The sequence below is a fragment of the Mastigoproctus giganteus genome, chromosome 3 (assembly GCF_048544385.1).
Source record: "Mastigoproctus giganteus isolate SK-2022 chromosome 3, ASM4854438v1, whole genome shotgun sequence".
NCBI classification, from domain to species: domain Eukaryota; kingdom Metazoa; phylum Arthropoda; class Arachnida; order Uropygi; family Thelyphonidae; genus Mastigoproctus; species Mastigoproctus giganteus.
Window position 1 is genome coordinate 8,443,699 of NC_143577.1, and position 15,318 is coordinate 8,459,016.

The window sequence follows — 15,318 nt, forward strand, 5'->3', positions numbered from 1 at the left end:
CTTGTACATCTTTGGGAGGCATATGATTGGCCTGTATTTCGCCGGGTTTCTTGTATCTTCATCTTTAGGCTTCAGATATGTGACTCCTTCAGTGAGAAACTTCGGGATTGTCTCCGGGTGCCTTATCATTCGATTGAACTGCTCTGCTCCTGTGTGTGTGTGTGTGTGTGTGTGTGTGTGTGTGTGTGTGTGTGTGTGTGTGTGTGTGTGTGTGTGTGTGTGTGTGTGTGTGTGTGTGAGCTTCTTGTACCAGTAGTTGTGGATGTTATCAATTCCTGGGTTCACCAGTTGTGAGTGTTCCTGATGTTCTTCGTTTTCTTCCGTTCTACTTCTATCCAGGGTGCTCTGCTGTCTCTAACTTCACTGCTCCAGATATTTCCCCAGAACTCTTCGATCGTCTTCAACTCGGGTGGTCCGTTTCCTGCTTTCTCATGTTCACCCAGTTTCCTGTAGAAGGCTATTTGGTCCTCATCGAAGATTCGGTTGTTTATTTTCCTCTGGGAGCTCTCTTTGTATAGGTGTAGTCTCTTGCTGAGTGCGAGGAGGTTCTGCTTCAGTGTGCCCAAGTATTCTTCTATAGAAGAAGAACCACGTCAAGGTTCTTCTTGACGTGGTTCTTCTTTGGTTTGTTAATCGCTGCTCGTTGACCTGAATATCCGGGTATCGTTCCAACCACTTGGTTCACAATGTACAGTCGCGATCTGTACATTGTCATATCGGTCTCTAGCCTGGTTATTTCATAGTATGCTCGCATGATATATGTATTCCACTTCATGCGTTGGCGTTTTCTTCCTTCCTGGGTGGTCACTAGTACAGTTGGTGGGGCTGGATGGTGCTTTACGGGGGACAGTGCCATTGCTCCATTGTCTTGCTCGGGAGACTGTCTCCAACTTTTCGTGCCGACCCCTCTGCCTAAGGCCTGAATGCGAGTGACTTTATCCTGCGCTCAATGCAGTATGAATAATATTTTTCTAGTAACTTTATCCTACACTCGATGCAGTGCGAATAATATTTTTCTGCGACATCATCCATCTATGGAGGTGGACTTGTTTAGCTTCAGCTTATGAGCAGGTTTATTTATTTATTTAGTTCTTGCGAGTGGCACCAGATGGTGCCACCATCTACCTCAGCCGCCACTCCTGCCGTGGGGAAGGTAAGTCCAATGGGATAACTTTCGCGATGTTTTTTTTTTATCATTTAATATTATTATTATATCGTTTAAGCGAACGCGACTCTCCCGTAATAGAGTCGCGTTCGCTTAAACCAATGCGGGATTCGAGCTCGGGTCCATCAGGCTGGCAGTCCAGTGTCTTAACCACTGGGCCATCGCTCCCATTATTATTATTAGTAGCAGTAGTAGCCATATGGTGCAAGGAAGCCTGAGGCTTATGCTGCACCAGCCAAAAAGAAAAAAAAAAAAAAAAAAAAAGGAGTGCCCTGAGAGAGAGAGAGAGAGAGAGAGAGAGAGAGAGAGAGAGAGAGAGAGAGAGAGAGAGAGAGAGAGAGAGAATCACTAAAAAAGAGATGAATGATGATATTCAGTTCAGGACCCTGGGTGTGCCAAGCCCATACTCACCAGATGTGAGCCCCTTGGGTTATCACCCTCTCCAGAAGAATATTGCGAATAATAAATAACTGCATGGGTAGGGGTGGACGTTAATCCCTACAGTCAGGACACAATGGGATTCATATGCAACACAAAAATAGTATTTTCGGCTATATATGTAGATAAGTTTGATCACTGCCGGATGAAAAACCTGAGTAAAGGGGAAAAACAATTCGACTTCTCGCTCGATACTGGCTGGTGACGGTGAAAATAGTTTAAAGGCTCCTCTTCTCTCGATTGAAAGTATCTCTCAATTGGCTACAGAAATCGAATTTAGGGTATTTCTACTCGGCGTAACAGCAGCGATGTTATCCACTTTACTACCTGCGAGGACGATCAATAACCCGGTGGATCAATAGCCAACAATTTTAAACTTTTTTTCAATAACATGAACGAAATCAACTGATTTTGACTAAATCGCATGTGCTGAAAACGAAAAAACCAGTAGAAAGTTCGTAGCACGTCACGTTTTCATGTTTCTCCTTTTTTCCAAAAATTGTGAATTTTTACTTATCTAAATGTACTTGACTACTTACTTTTCTTGTAAATTAACTGCTTGCAATAGAAATGACAACCAGTAAACATTCCAAATGGATAAAAAATAACATATTTAAACTTTATAAACACCTATTTGGATTTAAGTAAGCAACTGACCCACAAAATTGGAAGCAAAAATAGGAAATCGTACTACTTACAGTTATTTTTTTCCTTTTATGAGCAGAATGGTCCTCTCTTGTCAGAAACCAGCAATAGTTACCCATCATTGTTGGATCCCAACGTGTGGATACCTTGGTGGAATCATTCCCCCTGCTCGTCACTGACAGATCCCAAGTTGTCCGGAAAGAAGTCTAGGAAGTGTATCTTCAGCGACATTCCATATTACAATTCCATCAACTCTTTATAGTTCTCTATTTTTTTATTCCATAAAAACCCACTAACAACAACTCTGAAAGATTTCCACGCAGCTAATTCAGTGGCGTTAAGTTTAGTTTCAAAGATTTTTTCCTTTAAAAGCCATTTAATTTGTGGACCTACGAATATACTCTCCTTCAACTTTGCATCACTAATTTTTGGAAACTGGCTTTTTAAGTACTTGAAACCTTCACTATTTTTGTCCAGAACTTTTACAAAACTTTTCATTAGACCCAACTTAATGCGCAAAGGCGGAAAAAAGGACCATTTCAGGTTTCACTAAAGGCGTGCATTTGATGTTGTATTCTTCTCTGATGGGTCATTCTTTCACAATATAATGATGTTCTACTGCTCAACTATCCCATAAACACAACATAGTCTGCGCGTGTAGCACAGTGGTATCGTAACCGTCTTCTCCAGACCCGGTGGAAAAGGCTAGGGTTCGAATCCCGTCGATTACACGAGGAACTTTAGTGGGCTTTTTCACTCTGTGGCTGAGTTAGTTGGTCTCAAGTGTAGATAGCAAGGTTTTTTCCCCAAAAACTGGGGTTTTTTTTCGTCCAGCAAAACAGGCAAATCGACCATAGAACACACGCAATTTACAGTCATAATACTATATGGGTATACATTGTATACCCATCTATGTAATCATAATACATATATCTCTAAGAGATTATGGGTGGAACTAATATAATATTTTTTTTTATCCCATAAACATAGGAAACAACAATATTTAGTAAAATCCACCCTGCAGTCCAAGCAACAAAGCGATTACTTTTAAATCCCCACAGATTTTCCAACAATATTTCTTTTAGTTTAAGGCATTTAAAAGCAATGACATGCTATCAGAGGTTTCTTTCATAGTCACTGGGACCAACGATTTGATATTTCCATTGTGTATTAAAACTGCTTTTAACTGAGTTTAGAAGAATCGATGAATAATCTCCATTCTTCAGGATTATGTTCAAATCCTAGTTCATCCATCAATCCGTTTGCACACACAAAGAGAACCTTCCATTTGATTACCAGCAAACTTTTCATTTCGGTTTCTAAACACAGAAATCCTCATGGTTTATGTCAGCAAGTTCGAAATCCGTCAATGACGCGAAGAATTTTGAGCAGCTTTTTTTAACATTGAGTTAGTTGGTCTCAGGCGAGGGTTGCATGGTTTTTCTTCTCCGGAGAAACTGAATTTTCGTCCAGCAGACCGACCGAAGAATATACGCAAGTAGGTAATATACTAAGGCCTCACAACCTTAGTTGCTTTGGGGCTTAACACACACCTGATCTAACCTTCACTAACTTCCACAAGCGTAAAGGTCCAAGAGCTTGCCTGCAAAGATTGCAGAAGCTGCCCTTAGTATGACATATTAATCGGATATAGAGAAGTCATTGTTACTGACCAGATTACCACATACAACAAATCCAGTAGCTGAAAGCAGAGAAATTACATTAGCAAGTTCGTAATCTCCTAAAAGAGCGTACCAGGAACAGGGAGACGATAGCTGCTTTTGAAATGTAGATGTCCAAATATTTTTCTCCAATAAGAAATCAAATTGATCCAGCTGCAACGATAGCAAGTAAGCTTCTAAGTTGCTGATTCAAAAACAACTGAGTTATTGAGGTAGATCTCTTACATTGTTTTTGTGGAATACTCAGAAAGGAGAGTTTGGACTGCATCAGTGTTAAAAATGATACGACTGTTATTAATATTCTAAATTTTAAGACAATTTCGGATTTGCACAACACCCATATAGGTTTGCAAAACAGTTATGTACATGCAGGCAAGTTTCCTCTTGTAAATAATCAATTTCCATAGAAAAGACTATGAAATTTCTGATTTTGCCCTCTTCAAAAAAAAACTCTTCCGCATTAAGACCACTCGAGTTAAACTGAGAACTTTTCCATGATGTAGCAACTCGACTAGTTGCTTACAATTTAGCTGTCGAGATATAGTTGATTCAGGGGAAGAAAAATTTACCCCCATCTCCCCAGAGTCTGAAGGTTCCGCAGATGTGCGTGCTGAGTACATTAACTCCCAGAGAACACGTTGTTCTGGGTGCTTGAATGTGGCCAAGCTTGCAGTGTTCTCTGAAGCAAAACGTAATTACTTAAAAATGGCTAAGAATGCATAAAACAAGTTTAAATTTTGTTTTCTCTAATGCGGAACAGAACACAGATGAATTTTTCAGAGAAATTAGTCCTGCAGTATCTTTCCCGAGGATACTGTCTCCGCGAGATTTCATATACAAAATCAGCAGGGTTTTCGGATCACTTCCGGTTCAACCCTCATATCAGCATCATTTCATTAATTAAAGATTACCAAAAACTATCTTATTTTTAGAATTGAATCAAAGATCGATTGGCACGATTTAAAGATATAGCTTAGCCAGCTCCACCTTACTCTTATTCACTTGCTTCTAGTTTCGTTTCTGCGCTGTTCTATTTGTATCCCTCCCTCACCATTCTTTCATCACTTCTCAGGAGGTTTCATGTCTTTAGGATGAAGAGAGGGAGGGGACAAATCGTATACTTTAGAGTGGCACGTAAACTGTTATTCCCGTCTTTCTCAGTTATTTTACTCTCTCTAAAAACAGAATATTAAAAATTCATTGTGCAGTCATCTGTCTTTTAGAAATAATATTTTAACTTTTCAATCAACAACGCTCAGCTATTCATTTGTACCTTGTATTCATTTCATTGTTTTTCTCTGGTCTTTACGATTAAATGGATGGACACAAATTATTTCGTGAACACTTATCATCTATTCTGCATCTAGCGATCGATGTCAAAAATACTTTGATAATGTGCTTCTATAAACGGAAGTAAGACTTCGCCGAAAAGGATAAAACGATTCGTAGAAATAACACAAGTAAATCAATATTACATATTCTGAAAGTATCTACTACCTGGTATTTTGTCCTGTGGAGCTAGAATATGGCCATCATTATAGCATATTCACTCCTGTGTTTAGTATTGGAACATAAAATCAATAAAGAACGTATTCAAAAGCTTTTATTTCAACAATGGTGTCACTAATAACAAGGATCGCTTTTTCTTTATCGAAAATCCATTTCTGATGGCCGTAGAATCATTTAAATTGCGAATTGGTCAGATTTGCAAGACCGCTATTTTGAATCGGGGTGATTGAGAAACCTTCTAATTCTAATTTAAACAGACTTCATTGATCACAGACTATACAATGCAAAGCGACTTGTCGTGGCATTCAGTTGCTAGGGCTTCACAAAATTATGTTGGGTTGGAGCACAACATCTAGATCCTGGGCGCAATCCATATTTGGTAAATATAAACAACAGATTTATTTCATTTGGTGCCAGCCTCAGAACAATATTAGACAGCAGTTGGGGGAGGAAGAGGCATGTTGGGAACCCTCTGCTTACATGATCTGTTGGTTACCAACTGCAACTGCCTCGTCTAATTACTGGGAAATGGAAAACAACTACATAACAGTAACCAGTTCCTCTATGACAGTGTAGTGAATTCGCCGCTTGTCGTGGGGTAAACCCTACTCCGAGGTGGTAGGATTGCCCCAAGACAAGTGGTAAATTCGCTATACTGCCAAAGACGCGATATATCTAAGTCTCTGATGCTCCTAAAACCCTACAACAATTTGCTCTATGGCAGCAGTACAGTGGGTTCACCACTTGGAGTAGTCTGGGTTCAAATCTTGTCACCATTGGGAATAAAAGGTTTCTTAAAGGCCTCTTCCAACGGAGCTGAAGCTGGCCGATTTCAATTGATGCCAGTATGGGTTTCTCCCGTTAGTTCAGTTTTTCATCCCACATAACATGCAACCGGCCATCAAATATACACTTATACAAATAATATGCAGACCATACCGTATGAACAGTGGCCAAGCGGATTAGTTTCATGTCATTCCCTATTCCACTTTATAAAAAGAATTTTTAATACAGAAAAATATTAATTATATAAAAATTCCTAATAGTTGGCCATAATTAATTTGTTTAAATTGCTCTTTTAGGGAGAAAGATAAATGATGACCATTGTAACAGAAAAACTCAAGTTTGAATATTTCTTCCGGTCTTTGCCTTACTGATTCGTCTTTCTTCTCAAAAATTTTTCGTCTTTCGTCCAGGTTCCTTAAAAGGAAAACTTCCTTTAAGGAAATATCATGATGATGTTAGATTAACCTTGCATTTTTGAACCTCCCGTTTCTGTACCAAGGCAAATACTCCAAGCAAATTAAGAGACGATATCTGTCGTAACATCTCTTAAAAAGTGACATCTGTCGGATTTTGCACCATCTTGCACACAATATTTACTTGAAATAAAATACTATGCAATAATAGAAATAGAAATAGAAATTTGAAATCCATTAACTGATTTGCTAAGCACTGGGCTTCAACGCCCATTAGCAACATCCACATGAATCGGCTCGCATTCTTTGGTTTGATACTGTATAGCTTTTAGGCTGTCAGTACTACTCTCCCATCGAGTACCATCAATATATAATACTTTTATTACGAAGGAAAAATGGAGGTTCACAGTGCTCCAATCACTTAGCGCTCGGGACAACGCCCTGTCGTCACGCCCTAGAATTTTATTAGTCCATCAATACGAATTGTTGCCTTGTTTGTTTTGACGTATCCTATCAACCTAAATCAATTATATCTTATAAAAAAGGCTATAACTGAAAAAAACAAACAAACAGAAGAGATGTAGACTCAGGAGGAGTTATTCTTCAGAAGGAGAAGACTGAGGTTCTTGCCCACTTCAGATTCTTTTGTGTATGTAAAAAAAAAAAAAAAAAAAATGTAGTAAATAAATACTGTTTCTTATTTGATTAAGAAGTTTAACTCTGCGAAAAGTATTTTGGTTGGATGCAAGTTCATAAGAACTTTCTTACCGAATGATATCCCAAAGTAAGATTTTCCATAAGAGATTAAGATTAGCAAGCTAAATAAAAAACTAATCTTAGCAATTGAGACCTCTCTTAGATACGGATGTATATAATTCAGAGCATTTTCAATTGCTTTGAATGCATGAGTAATGAAGCTAACATAGGGGTCAAAAGTTGAGGTTGCGTCCAGGGTCCCAGAATGGCCAAATCCATTATCTGTAATAAATTTATCTATTGAAAACACTAGAAAATGTATGATAACTCGACTCTGTCTTTCCTCCTCCCCTCCCTTTTCCCAGGGAATTAACATGTCTTCCTGCTATGCAACACTCCAATGGATTTTCCAAAGTCTACCGGCCATGTGTGTAATTACATGGATGGTTTCGATAATCAGACAAAAAAACTCGCCGGACCATTCAAAAAATCGCGTTTGCACTTGGCATGTCATGCTTTGCTTGTGTTAATCATGCCTGATATATTTACGACAAATCATAAATATTTGCATTTAGTAACTACTTAACACTTCGCTTTCTAACTTAGATGGCAAACAAGGAGTTAATTTTTCTTTCTTCTCTCCTCCCTCCCACATTGTGCAAAAGATAACCAACGGTTGGAGTTCTTTATTTCCAGATAGTTAATTATGACCAGTTTCTTCTTGTAACTCATTTCTATATAAATGTAATAGTCAACTGGATTATTCTCCTGCAAGGAGAAGTCTCTTTATCAGTCTCAGCTGTTTTCTGTTGTATTTACAATCAACGCGCTGTTTGCATGGCTTGGGGCGTGGCTCGTTTCCCCTTCTGGCCGATCGTGACCCATCAGGCAATTTTCTTACCGAGTCCGTCAGGATTCATAGACCGTAACGGGGCTCCTTCCTCCTCATACCGTCCCCAAGCAAAGAGCACTTCCAACCAATCAGAACAGTTGGTGCTATGTCGGAGTACATTCCTTATATGGCATTACGACTAACGTGAGTCAGCTGGCATCTTGATTGGGATACGTGTCACTCCGTGTCAGGGACGATGAATGTACTGTGGATAGTGGGTCAAAAAGGTCTTTCCGTCTCAGGAATGCTATCTTTTATACACTCACTGGAAAATTTAACAGCAACACCAACCTCTTCCCTCCTTATTCTGGTGGCATCATTATATGGTAGATGAAACAAGGTGAAGTTACCATGCACGGTGGACACTTCGCATCCCAACATGTTTTGGTAGAGTACATTTGGGCCCCTGGTATTTGTGGACCAAAGCTCAGACTACTTAAACATCTTTGCGAACTATGCATATCCCATCACGGCGATGGTTACCTCTAGCAAAAACAACTCCAGGTATCAACCGAAAGAGGTAAGATTAGATTAAATGGGTCATCAGCTAGATGGACCCACTTCGGTTCGCGGAGGAAGTAAGGGATACGCTACAGTGCAAATATCAGAGGAACTTTACCATCATCTGATAGATGAGCATGCCAATAGTGATTGCCATTACTAATTATAAATCAATCGTCTTTTGACTACATAAAGAGCCTAGAGCCTTTTCTTAATCGTTATTATTAGATAAATAACTGTCTAATAATAATCAAAAGAGACTATTTTCAGATCTTATTCTCAAGTGCACATTTTATAATAATAATAATAATAAAAAAGTACTGCATCACCTCACTGGTATCACATTGCACCTTTTTTCCTTCTTCAGTAGCAGTTGGTCAGAATTTAACTCTCTGTGGAGAGAGAGAGAGAGAGAGAGAGAGAGAGAGAGAGAGATCCTGCCCATGTAATCACATCAACATCCAAATCAATGGTGACTAAATTACTGCTTATTAACTACTGTATTTCGATTCCTAGAGCAGATCATGAATGAATTATTAAAGGATTTAAAAAGGTATGGGCTGCATTCTTAGCTAGAATTTTATAATGTAAATTTATGATATTACAATATAAATATCTTCAAATTAAAAGCAAATTACTATTAATTTTTTATATCAAAATTATCATTTATGTTTTAGTTCTTAGCACGCTTATAACCCAAGTGGTATTATTCACATCCTTTTAGGAATAAATAAATAACAATCTGGCCATATTTACAAAGTTCATAATTATTCTAGGTAAATATATCAACTTTTATCTTCTTTACGTGCCATTTCTAGCCTAGCAACGCGCACTTTATATCTCCCGTGCTACCCTTGTACACCTGGAGATAACTCGCCCTACTGTGCAAATATCAAGTGACTGCCCCATTCTGAACAGCGATTATATCGGCTCATTACACACAGTTTAAAAAAAAAAAAAAAATTCCACAAACCGAAAATAATCTTAAAAACTAGCGCAAGTTCTGTCAGTCCAAACTATTTCTGTTACCCTTTCAAACTGCAAGACAAAATACCAAAGGTTCCCATTGATCGAAACATCCACAATTCTGAAAATACCTTCTGAAACTTATTAACACTTACCATTGTGGATGGTGTCCTAAATTATAGGGGGGTTTTCGGAAGAGGCGAAAACGCAAAAAAGTTCGTGAACTAAAGTGCAACGAACGCAGGCACGAACAGTGAATAGCGAACGCTAAGTTTCGCTCGTGTTTTATATATCGCCAACCGAAAACTATGACGTAGCCCAGGAACTGTCGTCTGCTCATTGGTCTCTCCACCAATGAAGTCATAGGGATTCGCAGAGGCCACGTCATGCTCGTTTCTAACAGACCTTGTTCTAAGTAGAAGTTCTGTTGGCACAACAGAAATAAGATGGATGCTACAGCTAACGATCATATAATATCCTGGGAAAAAAAAAAAAAAACAGGCGCCATAACAGTCCTACTACAGACGGAAAACGCTAGAGGGTCAAGGTCCAAGATGAAAGGGCGTGTTTCCATATTGTACAGTACCCTAACACACGGCCATAAAGTACATAGTGGACTGTAATGTTCACTCCATCCCAAAGGATATTTCATTAAAATTTTAATGTACTTGCCGACTAAAATATTATTTCTATGTTGCATACACTTCTTTTGCAGTAACGACGCATGGGCACTATTATTATTCCCCCCCCCCCACCCATGTCACCTTCTTTTTGTGAATTTGCAAGAAAATATAGGCAAGAAAATATTTGAATTAGTTATAAACTTTTTCCTGCTTCCTTCTTCTAGAAGGGTGACTGTTATTTGGACAATTCTGATTAATTACGCTAATGTTTACAATTAGTGACACTGCAAATACAAAATGAAGGATTATTTCACATTCTGTGACAAAAATGACTAATAGTCTCAAAAAACCCAGTACAGTAGTTGACTAATAGTGTGAATTCAACATTACAAGCCAAGTCATACGGATAATTTTATTATTCAATTCATGTAAACGTTTTGCAGGCACAAATTTCGCTTCGATTAAAAAAAAAAAAAAGTAATAATCGTATAGAATAAAATAAATAAAATTGTTACTTACCAAAAATCTCTACATTTTTTTCAATTTCTTCAAAGAAAATATTAGCTTGAACTCATGTTTACATACAGTTTTATTGTGGTTACGCACCGGTAAAGAAACAGAAAAAAAAAAGAAAAGAAACAAAATGGAAGTAAAGTCACTGAATGTATTAATTTGTGAAGTTTATTCCTTTTCCCTGCTTATTAACTATAACTAAATGTAATTTGAATTCATTAACGTAAATAAATAAACAAACCTATATTCATTTGCCATACGACTAAATCTAAATACAGTACAGTATTTTGGAAAGGGGGCGCCTTCAGCAGTCACTAATAACTGTTTCGTTATTATTCATAAAAATAATTAATGAAAAATTTAATTATGGGTAATTCGTTTATTTTTAATTTAAAGTAATGATAATTAACTTATAATAATAATAATTAATTTAATTACCTCTTAGTCACTTTCAGTAATTAAGCTATTTTTCTCAGTTCGTTAATATAGCGCGGCTTTGCAAGCCAAATATGGAGTGTTGGATACGGCTCTATGGAGTGTTGTTTCGTGTTGATAAAAATGGCTGACTGTTAATAAAAGCAGTCAAATTTGTCAAACGAAAAGAGAGACACTTTACATGCTAAAAGAAGCTCATGGGGATAAAAGAACATCAAGAGGAATAAAGGTTTAATGGGAGTTGGGAAAAAGACTATGATTAAGCCCGAGGCGGTCGTCCAATTATCCAAGGACCGGCAGAAATATTGGAAAAGCCAGAGATTTAATTCGTTCAGACAGACAGTTAACAGAAATTATGGAAGAAGAGTTAAATTAGATTAAACAAACAAAAAAAAAAAAACAAAAAAAAGTCAGACTCAATCGTGAAGAGAACTTGAAAGTGAGAAAAGTTTCTCTGAAGATTGTGCCACATTTTGAGTGGTGAATAGAAACAACAAAGACCTCGCATGTGTTCGAATCTTTCGAGGGAAACTGAAATATGAGAGATTTTTCACAACGCAAAAGGAATGAACTGTATCCCTGTGATTGACAACGGAAATCCCATCACAGTGATACAGTTCAATACTTCATCATGACAACGCTTTGGCGCACAGCGCACTTTCTTCTTTTAAACATTTTGTGACGAAAAACAGTACTAATCAGCTTGATCGTTCACCCTGTTTATCAGGTTTGGCTCCGAAGGACTGTTTTTGGATATTTTCAGAAATTAAATCTGCCCTTAATCTTTGGGCATTGCTAGAGTCATACAAGATTTCTTGTATGTCTGTGATAATGGTTTCTTGTATGTCTGTGGTAATGGTTTCTTGTATGTCTGTGGTTGAGTGCCAAAAGTCAAGGTTTGCCCCTTGAGTGCCCTCGTGGATAGCACCGTTGGTAGAATTCCGTCCTCCCCACACTGAGTAGAAAAGACCTGGATTCCAGTGCTGGCAGTGACGGGAGCAATTTTTATGGGCCTTTTTCACAACGTGGCTGAGTTAGTCGGTCTCAGACAAGGGTACCATGCTTTTTTCTCCCCGGAAACTCGGGTTTTTCGTCCAGCAAACAGAAAATCGACCTCAGAACACATGCAATTTACTGAAATATACGCGAAACAATATGGCTGTAGTCGCTGATGCTCATAAATTCCTACAACAATAACAATAACAGCCCCTTGAGTGCCTAGGTATGGTTTGCCCCTTTGTGACCAGATGACGGACATCCCTCTTATCATTATCAGAAAACCGAATGTGTCACCATAAATTCCATCTTATATGCCACTTTACGTCTTTGATTTATCAGAGAGAAAGAGAGAGAGAGATAATCTTTATTACCCTTCACGGCCATAAAGCCAGGGGCTTACAGTTTCAAACTTCCGGGAAAATTGAACAATTATTTACAAAAAGGTAATTTTACAAAGAAAACATATCATAATACAAAGGAGAGAACTCCTTACGAGAGTTAAGTCTGATTGAGCTGGCTTAACATCGAGATAAGAGCACCAGCTCAACCAGACAGGAACAGATGCAAGGTATACATCAGTCATTGCTGATTAGTCCTACCTACTCATCATAATTCTTTTCCGGTAAGTCCGGTCAGCAGCGAATTTGTTCAGGTCGGCGTCCAGTGCCTGGGTTTGCTTGAGCATCTGCTGAGGAAGGAACCTGTCCGAGAGATGGAGTCGTGCTGAAGGCGAGTAGAGCTCGGGATTGGCCCTAAGGGCAGCAGGGGGGGGGATCCTCCAGCCACAGGTATCCCAGAATGAAGGTGTTGCCATTATGCCTGTTATCATCTTGACTGTTGCTAGGAGGCGTTGGTCGTCAACTAAGGTGGGAAGCCGTGGAATTCCGAGAGAGTTGGCAAGCTGTGTGGTACGAATCAGAGCTGGAAGGTTGTGCTTCCTGTTGGCCCACTTTAGGAGGCAGAATTCTGTGGCAAAGAGTGGTTTCTTTATTGACGGTGGCGCTGACGCCCAAATTTCAGCAGCATTGAGTAAAGGTGGAAAGATAACTGTTCTTATGTTCCTCACGGTTATCTTTTTATCTGTGATATGAAGGATTTGTTGTTTTGCTATCCACCGGAGTCTTGAAGCACGTGTGAGGAGCATATCCATGTGGGCGTCGAATCGAAGTTTTGGGTCGATCATTCAAATATGTTTTAAACATTTTCCATCTAAAAATAAAATTACAGGCATTTGGTCACCATTAAGTTTAAAAATACAAACTTTTTTAATTTTTTAAAAAATATTTTTACTTTAGTCGTTTTATTTTAAAGGCATTTCAAACGATGTGTTTACGTAACACCTTCCTATTCATGCTCAAAGTAGATAATGAGAGATCTGAATAATTTCAACTCCTTGCCTTCTTTTCACACGGGCATATAAACTCCTTGCCTTCTTTTCACACTGGCATTAAAAGTATTTTAATGTTTGTTGAGGTTCCCAGCTCTATGCATGCATAATTCAGAGAATCACTTAGTGATTCTCTGAATTATGAAAGAATATGCAAAACTCTTGTTAATTCCCTCCATATGGACGGAATTAGCAAGGGTTTCTGATGCGCTTTGTTTCCAAGACACTAACTGTGACTGTTGTGTTCATTGATGCTTTCTTTATTCATAACTGCGAAACGAATGAAGATTACAGTGTTCACTGATGTAAAAAATATTAGTCAGGGGTTATTAACGCCGATTGGCTTTAGTTCAACAACTGACAAAATTCTGAACAGAAAGATCGAAATTATTATCGTATAAAAGAGAACTCTAAATAAGAAATGGGAAACTTTATAAAATAGCAACTTATGGTAGCACTTTCTTACCAAACAAAGGAACAGAGGAAAATCATTATTTGAAATCTTTGCCTAAGAAATGGATGTGTAAGTTTAGAAAAAGACTAAAATACGTAGGAAAAAAGGTACACTCTATAAAAAACTGAATATTTCATACATATTCATTACCACGCCGGAAAAAAGCACTGGATGACAGGTTGGCATGTATTTCATCAGTTCCTCTCAGAATTACAGTTACAGAAGTAATCAGGCAGGACCCGGTAAATAATTTAATTAAATCGTTTCACCCCATCGATGGCGAAACATCACTGTGGTTGTGTCTTGTTGTGAACTGAAAATACTGCTCAGATTTGTTACGACAATTACACATGAAATGAGAAGTGTTTTACCCGTCGTACCATTTTTTTCCAAAGAGCAAATTGCAAATACCCAGGAGATTCTGGATGAAGAAGGAGAATTACACTCTGTCAGCTATACAGCAGTGTCAATCTCATAAGAAAGCGCACACGTAATGTGTAATTTAAGGCCACAGCTCACACGTACAGCATCACTTTGCAAATACCAGACAACATGTTAGAACTTGCAACTGTGTCAGCTTATTGTAGGACATACACTCTCCTCTAACTGCCGGTAGTTGGCCGAAACTTGAGTGGCTGTACGGTGGTACTGTAATCCCGCGAATTTAACAAGCAGCCTATGTATTTGGAAAAATTCTATGGTGAATTTTGCGATTGAAACTTTGCCTTCTAAGGGTGAGGTATTCGGCTATATGCTGCTAATCAGTTAAAAGTTGTCTCGCTAATCGAGACCAGCTACTCCCCCTAAATCATCCGAACTCTAACAAGAAGCCACCACAATTTAGATTAAAAATGCATTGAATTTTATTTAGGCATTCATGCTCTCAAACAATGCTGACAACGTTGTTTGACAGATTCTTTCAGGTCATCAGCTGGGGAGGTTCTGTTCGATAATTTTTCAGTTTTCCATAAACATGAAAATCGCAAGATAACGAGTTCTGACTACGGAGGATATTCAATCACTTTTCCAGCGTAGTTTTCCCGGGTTGTTGCCAGTGTGTGACCTTGAATGATACCTTAAATATAAAATAAATAAATAAATTTTCTGTTTAGAGGAATTCACAAGATAGTGAATACAAGAAATAGCACCATATTTAGTAGTCATGGGCTTGAGCTCCGGTCACTCAAAGCACGTGTACTTATGCACCCTCGCTC

General features: G+C 38.4%; 2 protein-coding genes across 4 annotated transcripts in view; one reads left to right on the top strand and one right to left on the bottom strand.

The window, feature by feature from the left end:
* LOC150087646 (tubulin alpha-1C chain-like) overlaps positions 1 to 9,941 on the bottom strand; it is a 58,660-nt gene extending 48,719 nt beyond the window's left edge. Inside the window, exon 1 of the mRNA XM_090369177.1 lies at positions 9,849 to 9,941. Coding sequence (XP_090225303.1) covers positions 9,849 to 9,851 — 3 coding nt within the window. The 5' untranslated portion in view covers positions 9,852 to 9,941. The remainder of the gene's footprint in view (positions 1 to 9,848) is intronic.
* Positions 1 to 15,318, top strand: part of LOC150087647 (rab GTPase-activating protein 1-like) — a 298,662-nt gene that overhangs the window by 26,077 nt on the left and 257,267 nt on the right. The gene's annotated exons all lie outside the window — the stretch shown is intronic.